This window comes from Achroia grisella, unplaced genomic scaffold (genome assembly GCF_030625045.1).
Source record: "Achroia grisella isolate CSIRO2021 unplaced genomic scaffold, CSIRO_AGI_Agris_v1 utg1244, whole genome shotgun sequence".
NCBI classification, from domain to species: Eukaryota; Metazoa; Arthropoda; class Insecta; order Lepidoptera; family Pyralidae; genus Achroia; species Achroia grisella.
The window spans coordinates 997892-1013900 of NW_026712605.1; the positions used below are offsets into that span (position 1 = coordinate 997892).

Below are 16009 nucleotides of genomic sequence, written 5' to 3' on the forward strand. Positions count from 1 at the left end.
GTCCTGTCAAAATCGGTTCAGCAATTTCAGAGATTAGCCGGAACAAACAGACAGACAGACAAAAATTGTTTTATTTATTTATATGTATAGATTTGTTCAAACTGTAACTAATTCAATTCTTTTTAGGGGGCACAGAAGGTAGTGAAGAGAAAGGCTACTTAACACTATCTGGACTGAATAGACACCAAGTAACTTAGGGATTTCGAGTTGGTACAAGGAAAATGTGTAAGCATAATGTACTGCAGTATCGCCGCGCCGTATCGCCTATATAGATAGAAACTGCAGCATTCAGGAGGCAAGGAGAATAAAACGTAAACCAGTAGTTGTTTTTATTTAAATAAATATATTTTATTATCAACGTCATTACACTCAAATTATCTTCTATTTAGAACAATGACAAATTAAAACAAAATTGTTCACGTTAAGTGAATCTCACAATACACACATTGCGGCAATCAAAATTAACAAAAACTTCTTTTAGTATATCGAACAAAAACATAAGAAAAAAGGTTGGATAATTTTTATTAAAAATTATTTTAATTGGAAGTAAGTTTGTATGCGTTTAATTAGTACTCCTAAGGTGATATTTAAAATAAAAGGTACTGAAACGAGTCGAAATACAAACGAAGCACATATAAGCAAGTACAGTATACAAGCATTTTTTACATTATTATAAACTTCAAGAATACAAATCACAACTATTATAATAGCTTAGTATAATATAAATAATAACTTATTAAAAAAAATAGAAACATGGCAATTTAGTTTTTTATCTGTGCCTTTAAATTCAGTGAAAAAAAAGACAATATTGTACATATAATTGTTCTTCTTTATAAAATAGGAAACAACAATTGGGACCTAAATTGCTAAATATAACATACTAGCTACTCGCCACGGCTTCGCACGGGTGTACATGTATTATATATATAAACCTACCTCTTGAATCACTGTATCTATTAAAAAAAACCGCTTCAAAATCCGTTACGTAGTTTTAAATATTTAAGCATACACAAGCACGAACAGACAGCGACCGTGACTTTGTTTTATACTATGTAATGATTCTTTAAAGCAAACATAAAATTTATTCCTTTAAATGTTTTATTTTATGTTCTCATGGAATTTATTATTACGCGTATATCAACTATCTACATTTTCTTACTACAACTACTTAGTAATAGTGTGTAAATATATACAGGACTTATTGTGCTAAGTCTGGTTTAATGGTGATACAAAAAAATTGCGATCCAAAAGTACCTATTGTATTTGAATAAACATTATTTCTATTTCACCATTGTCAACAATATAAGTGTAATAAAAAAATTTTTGTATGTCTATTGCAAACTACTCTATACATATTTACTTTTTGTCTATGTTTTCTATATTGTTTTCCTTTAGATCTATCATATATTGTTACTAATTGTTAGTAAGAGAGATTGCCAAAAACGGTACAATATTATTGTTCGTTTACTTTAATATCATTCATATACAACAAATTTTGTGAACAAATTTTTATTGGTATTTACAAGGCTTTGGTCGTTTTATTACGGTAGAACTAATTATATTATATAGTTATAGGTAAGAAAGTTTTGTCTCTATTTTACACGCCTTTCTTCGTTTGCAAGAAATTACTAATAGCCCAAGAGCCCACGACTGCCAGACATACGTCATTTTAGTAAACGTGAAAGTTCTTGTATGTGTGTCCCCAACACAGGTAAGAACGATCCCCAAACATGAAACCTGGATCGTGGTTCCTTTGGCAGGTACCAGGTAACAAAGGTGTATAAAAAAAATCATATCAAATTTTTATATATTTTAAGAAACTGAGTAAAGTTTTCTTGGTTCCATTGCCAGACAGTTTTCTTGGTTCATATATTGTTCGTAGCATTATTATAACTTGCGCTGCTCATTGCCAGACACTTAGTGTGGTTCCAGCCCCCCGCCGGACCCCCCGACAGCTATACGATTTTTATAAATAAACTTACGTCATTTTAATAACGCTGAACTTTATATGAAAATATGGAGTTTCTTAAAATAACGAATTTGATATGATTTTTTTACACCTTTGTTACCTGGTACCTGCCAAAGGAACCACGATCCAGGTTTTATGTTTGGGGATCGTTCTTACCTGTGTTGGGGACACACATACAAGAACTTTCACGTTTACTAAAATGACGTATGTCTGGCCGTCGTGGGCTCTTGCTCTATAAATAAATAGTGTAGATTTTAAGTTTCATGAATAGACCGGCGGAAATAATCCAATAGAAAATAAACTTCTCTTCGAAATTCGTAAAAGTAGATATATAAACAATAAATAATAAGAATCACCCAGAACAATCCAGCCAACGCCATCTAGTCTCAAAATAAGCAAAACTCGTACTATGAGTACTAGAAATGAAACCTTAAGTTACATTTGTCAATAAATACGTAACAAACACGAATATAAACAATCATACTTATAAATACAAATGCTTATATTATGCGAGAATTGAACCCGCGACTATCGGCAAGTAAAGCGGCGCACTCGTCATCTGCTTCTTCCTCATACCATTCCTTTAGGAGTAATATGTTTGTATTCCATTCGTCCGCGTTCGCAGTCATCTCGGCCTTCTGTCTTATAACCATACATATTCACAGGGACGGATCGTGAATTTGTGTGGCCCTGGACTAAATCTATTAGGGACCTAACTAATTACATTACTCAACTAAAAAAAAACACTGACCAAAAACAAGCGACCTAAAATTACCCGTTCCTTTCGATAGACGCGCACTTGCATGTATTGATTGATCTCAGGGTTGCCAACCTAATAATAAGTTTTTAATATTCTAGATATTTTTTGGTATTCTAAATATCGTGTCAGTGGGGACTGGGGTCCCTTTGTATCCTCGGGGCCCTGGGCTGCTGCCCAAAAGGCCCTTAGGTAGATCCGCCCCTGCATATTGATATATAATACTTTCTTCAAAATATGCTCTTCATTCCTACGCATTACACGCCCATACTAAGACAGACGATTACTCTTCAACTTCTCCAACACTGGCGCTTCCGATCTTCCTCTAATGCATTCCTTAGAGGAAGGGATTGTTAGTAATGGGTACTATTGACTTCATCGCTAGCAATGACCATGTCAGATTGACTTCCACTAGGTTCCCCCTGGAAACTCTGTGAATTCACAGTGGGCTAACTGATCTGACTTCGTTTTCATCTTATCAGCCTCCACTGGTGCCTCGGCAGCCTAAACCGTTAGAGCAGAAAGGTGCACCATTCCATTGTCATATGTTAAAGAAGTATTCATTCTTTTTCTTGTCCATTCTTGTTACACCACACATCCATTTCAACATTCACATTTCAGTTGCATGCAGTCGTCTTTCATGCGTCGCCTTTAAGCTCGCCCAAGGCCCAATTTCACCAAGAAAACTAATCGCATTTAGTTCGAACTAAACTCAATTAAAACGTTTAACCGAGTTTAAAGCTTCATTTTGCATTTCACTGTTACAATTTAAACTTAGTTTTCGATAAACTCGTTTACAAATTATGAAATGTCACTTGTCAAATAGTCATCAATAAAATTTTTCATCAATAAAAATTTTGATCGGGAATAAAAACAATTGGCAGTAGTGTAAAAAACAATCCTCAATAAAATAGTGTTTACTTATTCACTATCTTGTTTACACCAAAGGTTGCTATATATTTGTAGTCAACAGTACTTATTAAATTAAAAACTAAAAACCTTATCCTATGTATCACAAGATTAAATTTCAAATCCATCCGTCATACCCGTGAACAGGTGCTGCTTATAGGGACTGGTCTGCTCTAATCACTACGACAGATTTCCTCTTATTAGTTGTTTAACCAGTTGGTTATATATTCAATATTTTTTCTATTTGAGTATTTAATTCAATTAGTGCTAATTGGTGTTATTACACACTTAAACTTAAAAATGTAAAGTAATAATAAAATTATTTAAAAGAGCAACACGCAAGTTTCTTGCTCGTTCTTCTTGTGATGAGACAGCTTTCCGAATGAGCGGTAGATAAAAAAAATGTAATGACTATTCAAAAGTGCTTCAATGTAAGTTTATTTGTATAAATGATTTTCTATTCTTTCTATTCTAAATATTTCTTAAAATTAATTTAATTAAATTATCCATTGCATCAAATATTATTTTATCAGTGTTTAACACTGTGATCGAATGAAAATCTAAACTTGGTTTTGGTAAACGCGATGTATATAATGTTGGTGAATTCCATTTAAAGTAAAACGAAATCAGCATCGATCTTTAAACTAGTTTACGCTGAAATTAGTTTCCTTGAACTTAGTTTATACTGCGTATGGTGAAATCCAGCCTAAGGCATACTAAAGCTCTATAATGCCGAGGTCGTCATAACAGGGTTCAAACGTGTGTTAGTATGTGAATATAATGGAGCGTATGAGGGCGTCCCGGACGGAGTCGCTGCTTTGTCCGATGCCGAAGTTGAAGAACACCCCATCGGTCTCCACTTGCTGTGCACACGTGCCCGTGGGGTACCAGCCCACCTTGTTGAACACTATCCCCACTTTGTACACCTGTAACATAACAAACATTTTTATAATATCAACCCTATTTCTTATTGATGATAATGGAATGCTGCACCCGTTTGCGCTAACGGTTTACGCTGGCGGGGCACCAGTGGAGGTTAAGATGAATATGAGGTCAGGTCAGCTAGCCCATTTCGGCAAATTCCCCATGAATTTATCACGATGGTTTCCAGGGGAACTACGTTCTGGTCAACCTGACATAGTGCAATACTAGCAATGTGGTTATTAGTCCACATATTGTAATTAACAATCCTCTTACCCCCACCCCATTGCTAGCAATATACCATGATAGATTTACATCCACGCGGTTTCCCCTAGAAACCATCGTGACAAATTCCTGGTGAATTGGCAATTTTGTCTACTGACTCGACCTCATACTTGTCTTTTTTGCAGGAAAGCACAGTAAATATATATTGATTATATAGGTATTTTAATTTATATAGATATTAAAATTATGTAATTAAATTATATAATTTATATAATATATTAATTATTTATATGATTACATTGTATATTACATAATCGTGATGCGCCAGAATTTAGCCCGCAAAGTTTTTACGAAAGTATTAAATAATTATATACAAACTAACAGCGCCCGCGGTTTCATTCGCGTGAAATGTATATTTAAAAAAGATATTATGTAAATTGGTCGAAATATAATAATATCAAGTGTGATGCAGACGAAGTTGTGCGGGTCAGCTAGTGTAGGTATATTGTATTGTATTGTATTGTATGTTGGACTCCAGTCTCCGCTATTAGCCTCTCATTCGGGCCGTTGTGCGTGCAGAGCCAGACTACTAAAGTAGCCAGCCAAGCTCCTCCCAAAAGCGCAGAAGACTCCTGATATCTTCACGGAGCGACCTCACCTAGTGTAGGTATATGTTGCGTGCGAAATTTAATGGTAAAAGTCAAGTTAGTGTGATGCAGACGAAGTCGAGCGGATCTGCTATATATAAAATCCGTTCTAGCTACATAGAAATGTATGACCTACCTTATTCCGCTGTATATAGATGGGCCTGTTGAACATGATGTCGAGGAGGTGCCTGTAGGGCACGCGGCTGGTGTAGTGCGTGTACGTGAGCCGCGCGCCGTCCGCGTCCAGCAGGTGCGCGTACAGCAGCTCGCTGTAGCCGTCCCCCGCCGCGCCCCCCGCGCCCCCGCCGCCCCCCGCCCCCGCCCCCGCCATCCCCGCCGCCACCCCCGCCGCGCCCGCGCCCCCCGCACCACCAGACAGCGGCAGCGAGCTTTCCACGCTTGGCGCTTGGGTGGGTACCTAATAAATTAACAGGTAATCAATTTGTGCAATGTTTCAGAATTTAGATACTACTAGCGCCCGACCCCCCGTCCCCGCTTCCGACCCTGCGACCCCATGCCCCGCTTCTACACTACACTAATAAAAGCTTACGTAACAATAACAAACTGATTTTACCTAAACGTCGTTTAACTAAAGTTAGTAATTCGTTTTATGGCAATTTGCGTAAGTTTTTACAACAAAATACCAGAGTTTGTTATAAATCTGCCTGAAAAAAGATTTAAATGTCATATAAAACACTTCCTTTGCAAAAAATATTACTATAAAATTGATGAATTCGTTAACGATAATAATGTTTTTATAGAAAAACTTAAAATCCATAGCACTGACAATATTATCTGATTACATTAATAATGAATGTGTAGCGATTTCTACGTAGATTATCGCATCGCGATTACGTCTTACTTGTTATACTGTAATTATTTATATAAAAAAAACATCTATTCAAAAGAGCAACACACAAGTTTCTTGCTCATTCTTCTTCTGATGAATCTGCATTCCGAATGAGTGGTAGAATCAAAATATGACTATTCAAAATTCAAAAGTTCTTGTAATGAGTTTATTTGAATAAAGATTATTTTTATTTCTATTTCCAGCCTAAGAGGGAAAGAAACTATGTTAGAAGCTATAGGAAAAGATGGCTACGATTTCTTCGTTTTAACGAGTTTTTCGTATTCGCCTTTCGTTGTTCATAAGAATCAATGTTAAATATACCTTTACATTACAAAATTTTTCCGATTCGATTGTTATATGGAGGTTGCACTGTACCTAGCCAGCCATAAGTTCTGTTACAAATGAAAATGGATCTTTTTTTAAATAAAGTAATGTAATATTAACAACAATATTAAATTTATACCTACATATTTATGAAATTCTCAGCAAAAAATAAAAAAATATTCAAGTCGAAATGACCATGAACACGAAAAAATATGTGAAATGGCGCAAAATCTAAAGAAATTTTTAAAAGAATATATGTGTTCTAAATTCGAAATAATTAAATTAAAAATTTTGTAAAAAATAACTAATTACATACCTGTACCACAGATAATATAATATTACATACCTGTACTAAGACGAATGCATAGTCCCTTCAAATTGTTATATGGAGGTAGGAATGCACTCACTTGTACTCCCAGCAAACAGATGCTCCTGTCCACCATGAAGGTGACGCAGCAGTCGAGCACGCTGGTGTTGTAGCAGTCGGTGTGCTGTATGATGGCGCGCGTGCAGTACAGCTTGGTGAGGTCGAGCCGCGCCGGGTCGGGTAGAACCACCGGCGCAGCCTGCCCGTACGAACCTATGCGGATCCCTAGACCATACAAAAGCTATGACCAATAACACAGCGCCATGAAGACACAAAGTAAACAGTGCTTGTACTATGCCCTGTTTTTTTTTTATCTCGGACACACACACGCACAAGTTATATAATAAAACGACGACCTCGGTGGTCTAGCACACCGCTTTACGTCCGATGGTCGCGGGTTCGATTCCTCGCACGGCACAAACAATTTGTATTCATGAGTATGATTGTTTGTATCGGTCTGGGCGTTCTCTATGTATAATATGTATGTATTTACGAAAAAAATATCTATGTATTTGTATCAGTTGTACCATAACACTAGCTTTACCTAGCTTAACTTGGGTCTAGATAGTGTTGTGTGAATTGTCCTGAGATTAATATTATTATAGTAAAAAAAAACTACGACAAGTCACAGCGCCATCTATATATAGTCTGTTTTTTAATTGACAAACAAATTTAAAATTAATTATGTTGCAATTTTTGAAATTTTTAAATAGTGTTGTAGCATTACCGGAATTTAATATTATTTACCTATTTTTAATTAATTTATTTATTATTTTGTACATTTAATTATATACATGGCGTACTTAATGCCAGATGGCATTCTCTACCATTCAACCGGCGCGTTGATCAAAGATAGCGGTGCATTTTAATAAGTAGATAATATTGCTATATAAAATAGATTAATACATAAAAATAATACATGTATATGCAAATATATAAACGTACTGATATATTAATATTAAACTATAATAAATATACATATAATCTCATGGTATATATCTTAAAACGGTGGTTTGACTGAATATGGTACAGAAATTTTTATATGGGGAATTTTTATGTTATTTAGAAATAATGTGTGGGTGTATATTTAAAACTAAATAACTTGCCTTCGTGTCTCGTAGGTCTGGGGTAGTGCATAGCAGCGGTGGCAACACTGAAGGGGTTGGCGGGTCGAGACACATCAAACACGAGGTCCAGCGGCACCGGGCTGGGCGTATCCACACTGAACGACTGCACGCGGCAGCCGGGCGCCAGAGATTCCTCGCGCTGCACATTACAACAAATTAATATCTTAATAATATTATAAATGCGAAAGTTTGTAAGTATGGATGTTTGTTACTCTTTCACGCAAAAACTACTGAACGGATTTTGATGAAACTTTCCAATAATATAGCTTATGTATCAGAATAACACACAGGCTACAAATTTCGAGCGGGTGAAACCGCGGCTAATTTAAAAAGATATTATGTAAATTGGACGAAATATAATATCAAGTAAGTGTAATGCAGACGAAGTTGCGCGGGTCAGCTAGTAAATATATAAATAAAAAAAAAGTATCTCACACTAGTAGCAGAACCACCGCCGATCAGCTGTTTCCTTGGTACCCTGCACGTGGAGAAACCCTGGGGCATTGATATATCGCAATTACTCGACAAGATGTTCATTAGTACTGCGAACGACTCCGAGTCTGTTAGCAGAGAAGACCGCGCCGGTCCCTCCGCGAACTGTTGTGGAGTCAACGTCAAGAAACGAATCTTTTCCACAGCATTCCGTACCGTCAGTTTATCTTTATTGTCTGTAATTATAGAATACACAAACTATTTTGTAAACAAAGCACATTTGAAATGATGAATGAATGAATAAGAGCTGAGCTGAGTGAGTGAATGAGTGAGTGAGTGAATGAGTGAGTAAGTGAATAAGAGCTGAGTTTCTTGTCAGTTCATTGTAGCTCACATTCGAGTTCAGAAGAACACGGTACGGTGACGGTAGTTTTTCATATATCATAGGAGTCTATAATAGACCTGTATAAGTAAAGATATTTTGATTTGATATATTTTTTAATGTAACCGAAAATGTTCAATAAGTGGATAAGTACAGGAAAATAAAAATAAACACAGTAAAAATAAATAAATATAAATAAGAATAAAAATACAACCCCGGATTCTTCAAGTCTATGGTGAATAGATATCTTCTGGGTAAGCGCGCTACATCCTATGTCTTGCCATCATTTACCATCACATGAGGTAAGACCAAGCGCAAACCCATTATTAATAAAAAAAAAACTATCACTCATTAATAAGGAAATAAAAGATATTTAAAATCTTGCCGTAAATTGTACGTCAGTTCAAAATGACATCGCCCATTCGATCCTGACCTGTCAGAAACATAAACTCTGAGCGTCCGGACTGTAGCTTCAATATATAAATTTAGACTGAATGTCTGGTCTTCTGCACCCCCCGAGGGAGGTGAAGGTTGGCCTCGGAGCGAACCCCTTTGTCCCGGCATCTACTCCGGGGGCAACAACCCCCTGGTGGCTAGATATAACAAAAACTACTTAAGGCTTACTACGCGTTGTGCCATACCTACTTGGGGACAGGTTTTTGTTTTTTTTTTATTATTTTTATATTTTTATTTTGTACCTCCATATATAGCACTTACAAACATTCCTAAGCTACTTGGTGTCCCTCTCGCCCCGCGCCCCCGCGTGTTCACGGGGGCTCGACCCCAGAGTGGGGGCATAGCAAATGGCTAACGCGGGGCGAGAGGGAAGAGAAGTTGAAAGGAAGAGAAAATTGATAGGAAAAAGAGGAAGAAGGGGAAACGGACGGTGGTGGGCGACGTCATAAATTTAGAGTAATAATTTGACTAATTTGTAATGTCACGGATTATTGGTGGCGCCACTGTCGTGGTGCCACTAATACATATAGGGTATTAAAATGGAAAGCAGAGTCCTTCTTTCTGTTCGAGGCAACCGACACGACCACACGTGGAATGCAGGAATGCAGGGACGCAATTTATATGGAGTGTAATTTGAAAGCGAAAGTAATATCAAGTACCACTGCATCGACATATCATTTCTGATACTTCCCAATAATAATAACAAAAAAATCTATCTTAAAATACATACCTTCTTTATTCTTCTTGCTTTCCTCAGGGGTCTCAGATGAGTCACTGGGCACAGGTGTATCACTGGACTTGCATGGCTCGGGGACTGCCTCTGGACTGTTTTCAGCACTACTCTCAACATTCACTACCTAAAAATACACATCTTGTGTATTCATATAAAAAAAAAACATACTGTATAATAAATTTTATATGAAATAGTTACTATTGTGTTTCTGCCAATACATTTTTGTGAAAATGCTTCTGGCATATGACGATAATTACTTATTATAGTATGTTTTCCATCCATAGGACTAAGATATCATGCCTCTTACACTGTATTACTCACTTTCTCTGTCGAAGTTGATGGGACAGGGCTCTTTGGCCTTTTCTCAGATGGTGGGCCATATTCTGCAGGAGAGGCTGTGTTTCTTTCCATATTTCGTTTCTGTGCCTTTGAATACCGTACCGCCGCTTCAAACAAGTCCAGTTCACTGTCAACATTGAGGTGGTCCAGAGAGAACACTGTAACAACGGTACTCAGGTCCACCTCCTCGAAACTGCTATCTTTAAGCACCTCTTTTGTGTTGGTGCTGATTATCTGGAAATTGCAGAGGCAGGTAATAGTGTCAACATGAGCAATTTTTTTAATGGATCATTATACAATAGTGCTCCGAACTGTGCTACTGTTTATGCTGGCAGGGCACCAGTAAAAGTGACATGATGAGTAAATTCACCAGAAATCTACCATGATGGTTTCAGGGAGCACAAAAAAGAGCAGAAAAGATATGAATTGACAAGAAATTTGGATTATTACAATTTCACATATCCAGCTCGAAGGACCGTATTGAGACTGAACACCGTAAAGAGTGGCCGCCGACCGGGTAATGACCGCGATGAGCTCAACGCCCCCGCATCTTCGAGCCCCGCCAGTCAAAAATTTACATAAATATTTTTAAAGAATAATCTTATTACAAACAGATTTAATCTTAAGAATGTCTAGGGTCCAAAAGTATTAATCCTCTAGGTCATTAGGTTCTCTTATTAAGTATAATGTTACAATAAATATTTCTTTATATTTATAATTTTGAATTTTATTTACAAACCTGTATACACTTTTCCATAAGAACATTTTCCTCAAAGAGACGAGCAAACTCATAGGCACGGCAGGCATTCTTCGGATACAGATCCGACCATAGATATGTTGTACATTCCTTGACAAGATGTGGCAACATGTACTTCTTGGCGCCATAGCACAACTCACATGCTTTATCAAATGAGCTTATATTTATATTTTCTGTATATATATACCTAAAAGTGCAGAAAATTTCACATGAAATATATATTTATTAAATGATAACATTTATAATATAATATGAACTGGACTCAATTTTCCATATTTGCACCAATATGTAGGGCCAAGTTAACTAAAATAGCTAAGCTCCTCTTATAAGAGGTCTACACAGGTTTCTTGGATCATACTCATTGTTTTGAGAATTTGTGTCAACTTGATATACTTAATAGAATAGAATAGAAATAATCTATATTCAAATAAACTTGATAGTCATCTATTTTTCTTATTCTAGCAGTGGTGTAGTTAGATAACCAAGGGCCCTAGGACAAATCAAAAATAGGGCCCCATTGCTCAGCAGTGAGACCCTACATTACAGTTTTATTAAAACGCACATACCGCTAACCTTCAAATTGACAATACTGCCAACCCACAGAAAGAATTTTAGGGAATTCTGAAGGTATAACTTTTGAATTTCTCTCACCTGAGTTGCCATGATTAAAGTCAGGTTGCAACCTGTTATATAATTTTGAAAATAGGAGAAATTTTCAAAACTTCAGTTCGATCCAGATTTTCAGGTAAGGGTTTGAGGGCCTCCTGAGCTTGAGGGCTCTGGGGCACTGCCCCGCCTAGCCACTAGGTAGCTACGCCACTATCTACCACTAATTGGGACAGACAGAACAATAATGAGCAAGAAACAGGCATATAGATGTTTCACATTTAAAGCTGTGGCTGCAGATTGTATATATCGTTCTAAAGCCTATATGCAATAGGTTATATTCTATTTTAAATGACTAACAGGTTTCAAAACTTACTCTAAAAGTGCTTTAAAAGCATCTGGTTGCACATCTAAAATGGGTATAGGATCATTCTTTTCCGCCATTCCACCGTAAAACATTGCTTCGAATACAGGTGATGCCATGGCTAGGATGAGCTTGTGCCCAGCAATAGTGACTTGGTTGGGCTCTGTGCCCACCAAGAAGGTGCAATCAGACCACTGGCCTGTCTCGAGAATATTAGCACCTCGCTGTTTCATCTCGACACATCCTAACTGCCAATCGTTAGGCACTCCTGCCATTCTCTCTAAAGAATTTACTCTCGGAGAATTATTAAAATAGACACTGCACTTTAATTATTTGTCTTTAAATTATATAATTATTGAAACTAATACCACCAAATATAAACAATAACAATGGGAATAGATAATTGTAATTCATGTCAACATGACGTGAGTAACGGTAAGCAAGATGTGTGTCAATCTGTCAATTATTACTCAGTATTCAGTTTGACACTTCCTAGACAGAGTATATTACTCAGTCTAAAAAGCAACATACATATACATACAGAGTCAGAGTCATGTAAACAATAACAATGTAGTAACGTCTGTGTGTTGAATCATTAATTAGAAATCTTGTTATGAAAAATGAATTACGATAAAATAAAAGAAGTGGCCCAGAAGAAATTTCGTACAGATGAATTGATTACATTCCTTTGCAATGCGAAAATACTCCATCCCGAATCGGTGAAGAAGAATAGGTTGCTGTGCATTGTAGAATATGGAGACGAGAAAGCCGTGTTTTGTTTATTTACGTCTAGTTACCCACCAAAATCCTTCACCGATTTGTCTATAGAAATAGTGCTGCCCATCGACACCAACTTTAAATGTGACATTGATAACAAACCATCAGACCCGGGTGCAATCTTGTACCTGAATTTGCAGTCAAATAGTAATAAATATAAATTCCAAATTCCAATGACCCCGCGCTGCAACAACTTTGTGGATGACCTCTTCAGAGGGATAGAAGCTGTAAGTATAATGCCAACGCAACCTGAGTTTGTATGGCTAGAAAAGTATGAAGATAACATTATTTCTCAATTGTTAGTTGTACCTACAGACGAAGCCCATTCACAGAGAAATTCACAGAGCTCCACTCCTGTAGCTATCAGAGAGAGTCTAATTAAACGAAAAATGTATCATAAGGAACTTGAATACACATATACTAAGACATTCACTGTGTTCTGTGGCACTTGGAATGTCAATGACAAATCACCAGTAATATCTCTGGAGGGGTGGCTCAATGTGGATGAAGAACCACCTGATATATATGCAGTGGGTTTTCAGGAACTTGATTTTTATCATTCATCTTTGATCAAACTGTTAGAGAAGAGGAATGGTCAAATGCTGTTGTACGTTACTTGAATATACAAGCTAAATATGTCATATTGGAGAAAGTTAGACTAATTGGTATGTTGCTGATGGTTCTTATCAAACAGAAACATAAAGCACATGTACATAATGTGGTTATGGACACAGTGGGAACAGGAATAATGGGCAAAATAGGAAACAAAGGTGGTGTGTCCATACGATTTGACCTTCATAACACATCTATATGCATTGTAAACTCTCACCTGGCTGCCCATGTAGAAGAGTATGAAAGACGAAATCAGGACTTCAGGGATATCTGCAATAGAACAAGATTTCAACAACTGAATCAACAGGCCAAAGCCATAAAAGACCATGACCAAATATACTGGATAGGTGATTTAAACTATCGCATTACTGAGATGGATCCAAACACTGTAAAGCAACTTATTAATGAAAATAATTTTGAGGCAGTCTTAAAATATGACCAACTAAAACAGCAACATAAGAACAATAGTGTGTTTGCTGGCTATACAGAGGGTCCAATTACTTTTAAACCTACATACAAATATGACCCTGGCACTGACAATTGGGATTCAAGTGAGAAAAATCGTGCCCCAGCATGGTGTGATAGGATATTTTGGAAAGGAGAAGGTATTACACAGAAAGCATATAGAAGCCATCCTAATTTGAATATAAGTGACCACAAGCCAGTATCTGCTATCTTCAACTCAATTATTAAGGTAATAGATGAGGAAAAATATAGTAAAGTATATAAAGATGTAATACAACAACTTGAAAATAAACTCATACCACAAGTAAAAGTTGATATGACTAAAATAGATTTTGGTACTGTGAAGTACCTTGAATTGCATATGAAGACCATCACAATAAAGAATATCGGAATAGCACCTGTGGAATTTGAATTCATTAAGAAATTAGATGAAGCAGGTTTCTGCAAAGAATGGCTCATTGTTGACCCTTATAAGAGATGTATTTATGCTGATGAGTCATGTGAAATCACATTTAAAGTACATATCAATAAGATTTCTGCTTACAAACTCAATGCTGGAACTGATGAATTGTATGATATTTTAGCTTTGCATTTATATGGAGGGAAGGATATCTTCATAACTGTGACTGGAACATATGAGAGGAGCTGTTTTGGGTGCTCAATAGAGGTTTTAGTCAACCTCAATATGCCTATAAAGGAGGTGCCTATTAAGCAACTAGTTGAATTAGAAAGCAAAAGGCACCAACCTGTATCAAGCCAATCCACATATTCAATACCCAAGGAGGTGTGGTCCTTAGTTAACCATATATATTTACATGGACTTAAACAGCCCAACTTATTTGAAAAACCTGGTCAGCATTCTGAACTTTTACAAATTAGAGACTGGCTAGATTCAGGCTCAATGGATCCTATTCCAGGATGTATACATTCAGTTGCTGTAGCTCTCCTGCTGCTTTTAGAAAGTACTGCAGATCCTATTATACCATATAATCTTCAGTCGGTGTGCTTGAGGGCATCTGCAAATTATTTACAATGCAGACAAATTGTCTCACATTTGCCTGATTTCAGGAAAAATATATTCTTATACTTGTGTGAATTTTTGAAAGTAGCATTGCAGCACGCTGCGGAAAATTGTTTAGATGCTGACACTTTGTCCTCACTTTTCGGCGCAGTATTCCTTCGGGATAATCCAAATCAAACACGAAAGTCCCAGTCTCGAATTAACAAACAGGTAATAGAAAAGAAGAAAGCCCAGTTTGTATATCACTTCTTAGTTAATGATCACAGTTAATTAATTTTTACTAGTAATTTCATATTTTAATTTATTAATCCAAATACTCACTACTCTTCTATTAGTATTAACCTTTACCATTTTTTGCTTGTAATTGCTGTTGTCATATGAATGTATAGCAATTTGTCTAGTTTACATTTACATAAATTGAGTCTCAATTGTATTATTTATGAATTAACAATGTTATTGTATCTAGCTGTACCTGCGACTTCGCCCGCATAATATAGTGACCTTGACCAAATAATGGAAAAATATTTATTAACCAAACCCATTAAAAGCCAAATAAAAAAATATATCGTTTTAGCTTAAAAAATGACGAGACAGAATTCCATACAATTCAATAAAAAGCAAGCATCTAGCTTTGAAAATGACGACACTTCTATACAATCCTTCATCTCTCTTTGAACGCCTTACAACCCTTTTTCTTTATTTATATTCAATGAACAGCCAAAAAAAAACAAAATTCAGGCTTCTAGCTTTAAAAACGACGATACATCCATACAACCTTGCAGCTACCCTTTCATCCCCTTTTCATTAAAAAGTATATTAACCTATGTCAGACAGACAGAGTTACTTTCGCATTTATAATATTAGTAAGTAATAATGAAATATTGCCACATTGTAATTTTATACTTTTATATACTTAATATTAGGTAAAGCGCTTAGAATATACATATATATATATATCGGTGCTGACAA

General features: G+C 36.3%; 1 protein-coding gene and 1 pseudogene across 1 annotated transcript; one reads left to right on the forward strand and one right to left on the reverse strand.

Moving 5' to 3' along the window:
• Positions 1-3952: 3952 nt before the first annotated feature.
• On the reverse strand, positions 3953-12541 carry LOC131854700 (uncharacterized). The gene is made up of 9 exons (XM_059205835.1): positions 12178-12541; positions 11178-11382; positions 10421-10672; positions 10097-10223; positions 8532-8764; positions 8076-8235; positions 7010-7194; positions 5565-5846; positions 3953-4561 (listed from the first exon to the last, which is right to left on the reverse strand). Exons 1-9 carry the CDS (start codon positions 12438-12440, stop codon positions 4400-4402), a joined length of 1869 nt encoding a protein of 622 aa, XP_059061818.1. The 5' UTR covers positions 12441-12541; the 3' UTR covers positions 3953-4399.
• A 155-nt stretch (positions 12542-12696) lies between these two features.
• LOC131854718 (type II inositol 1,4,5-trisphosphate 5-phosphatase-like) lies at positions 12697-15340 on the forward strand (annotated as a pseudogene).
• Positions 15341-16009: the final 669 nt, after the last annotated feature.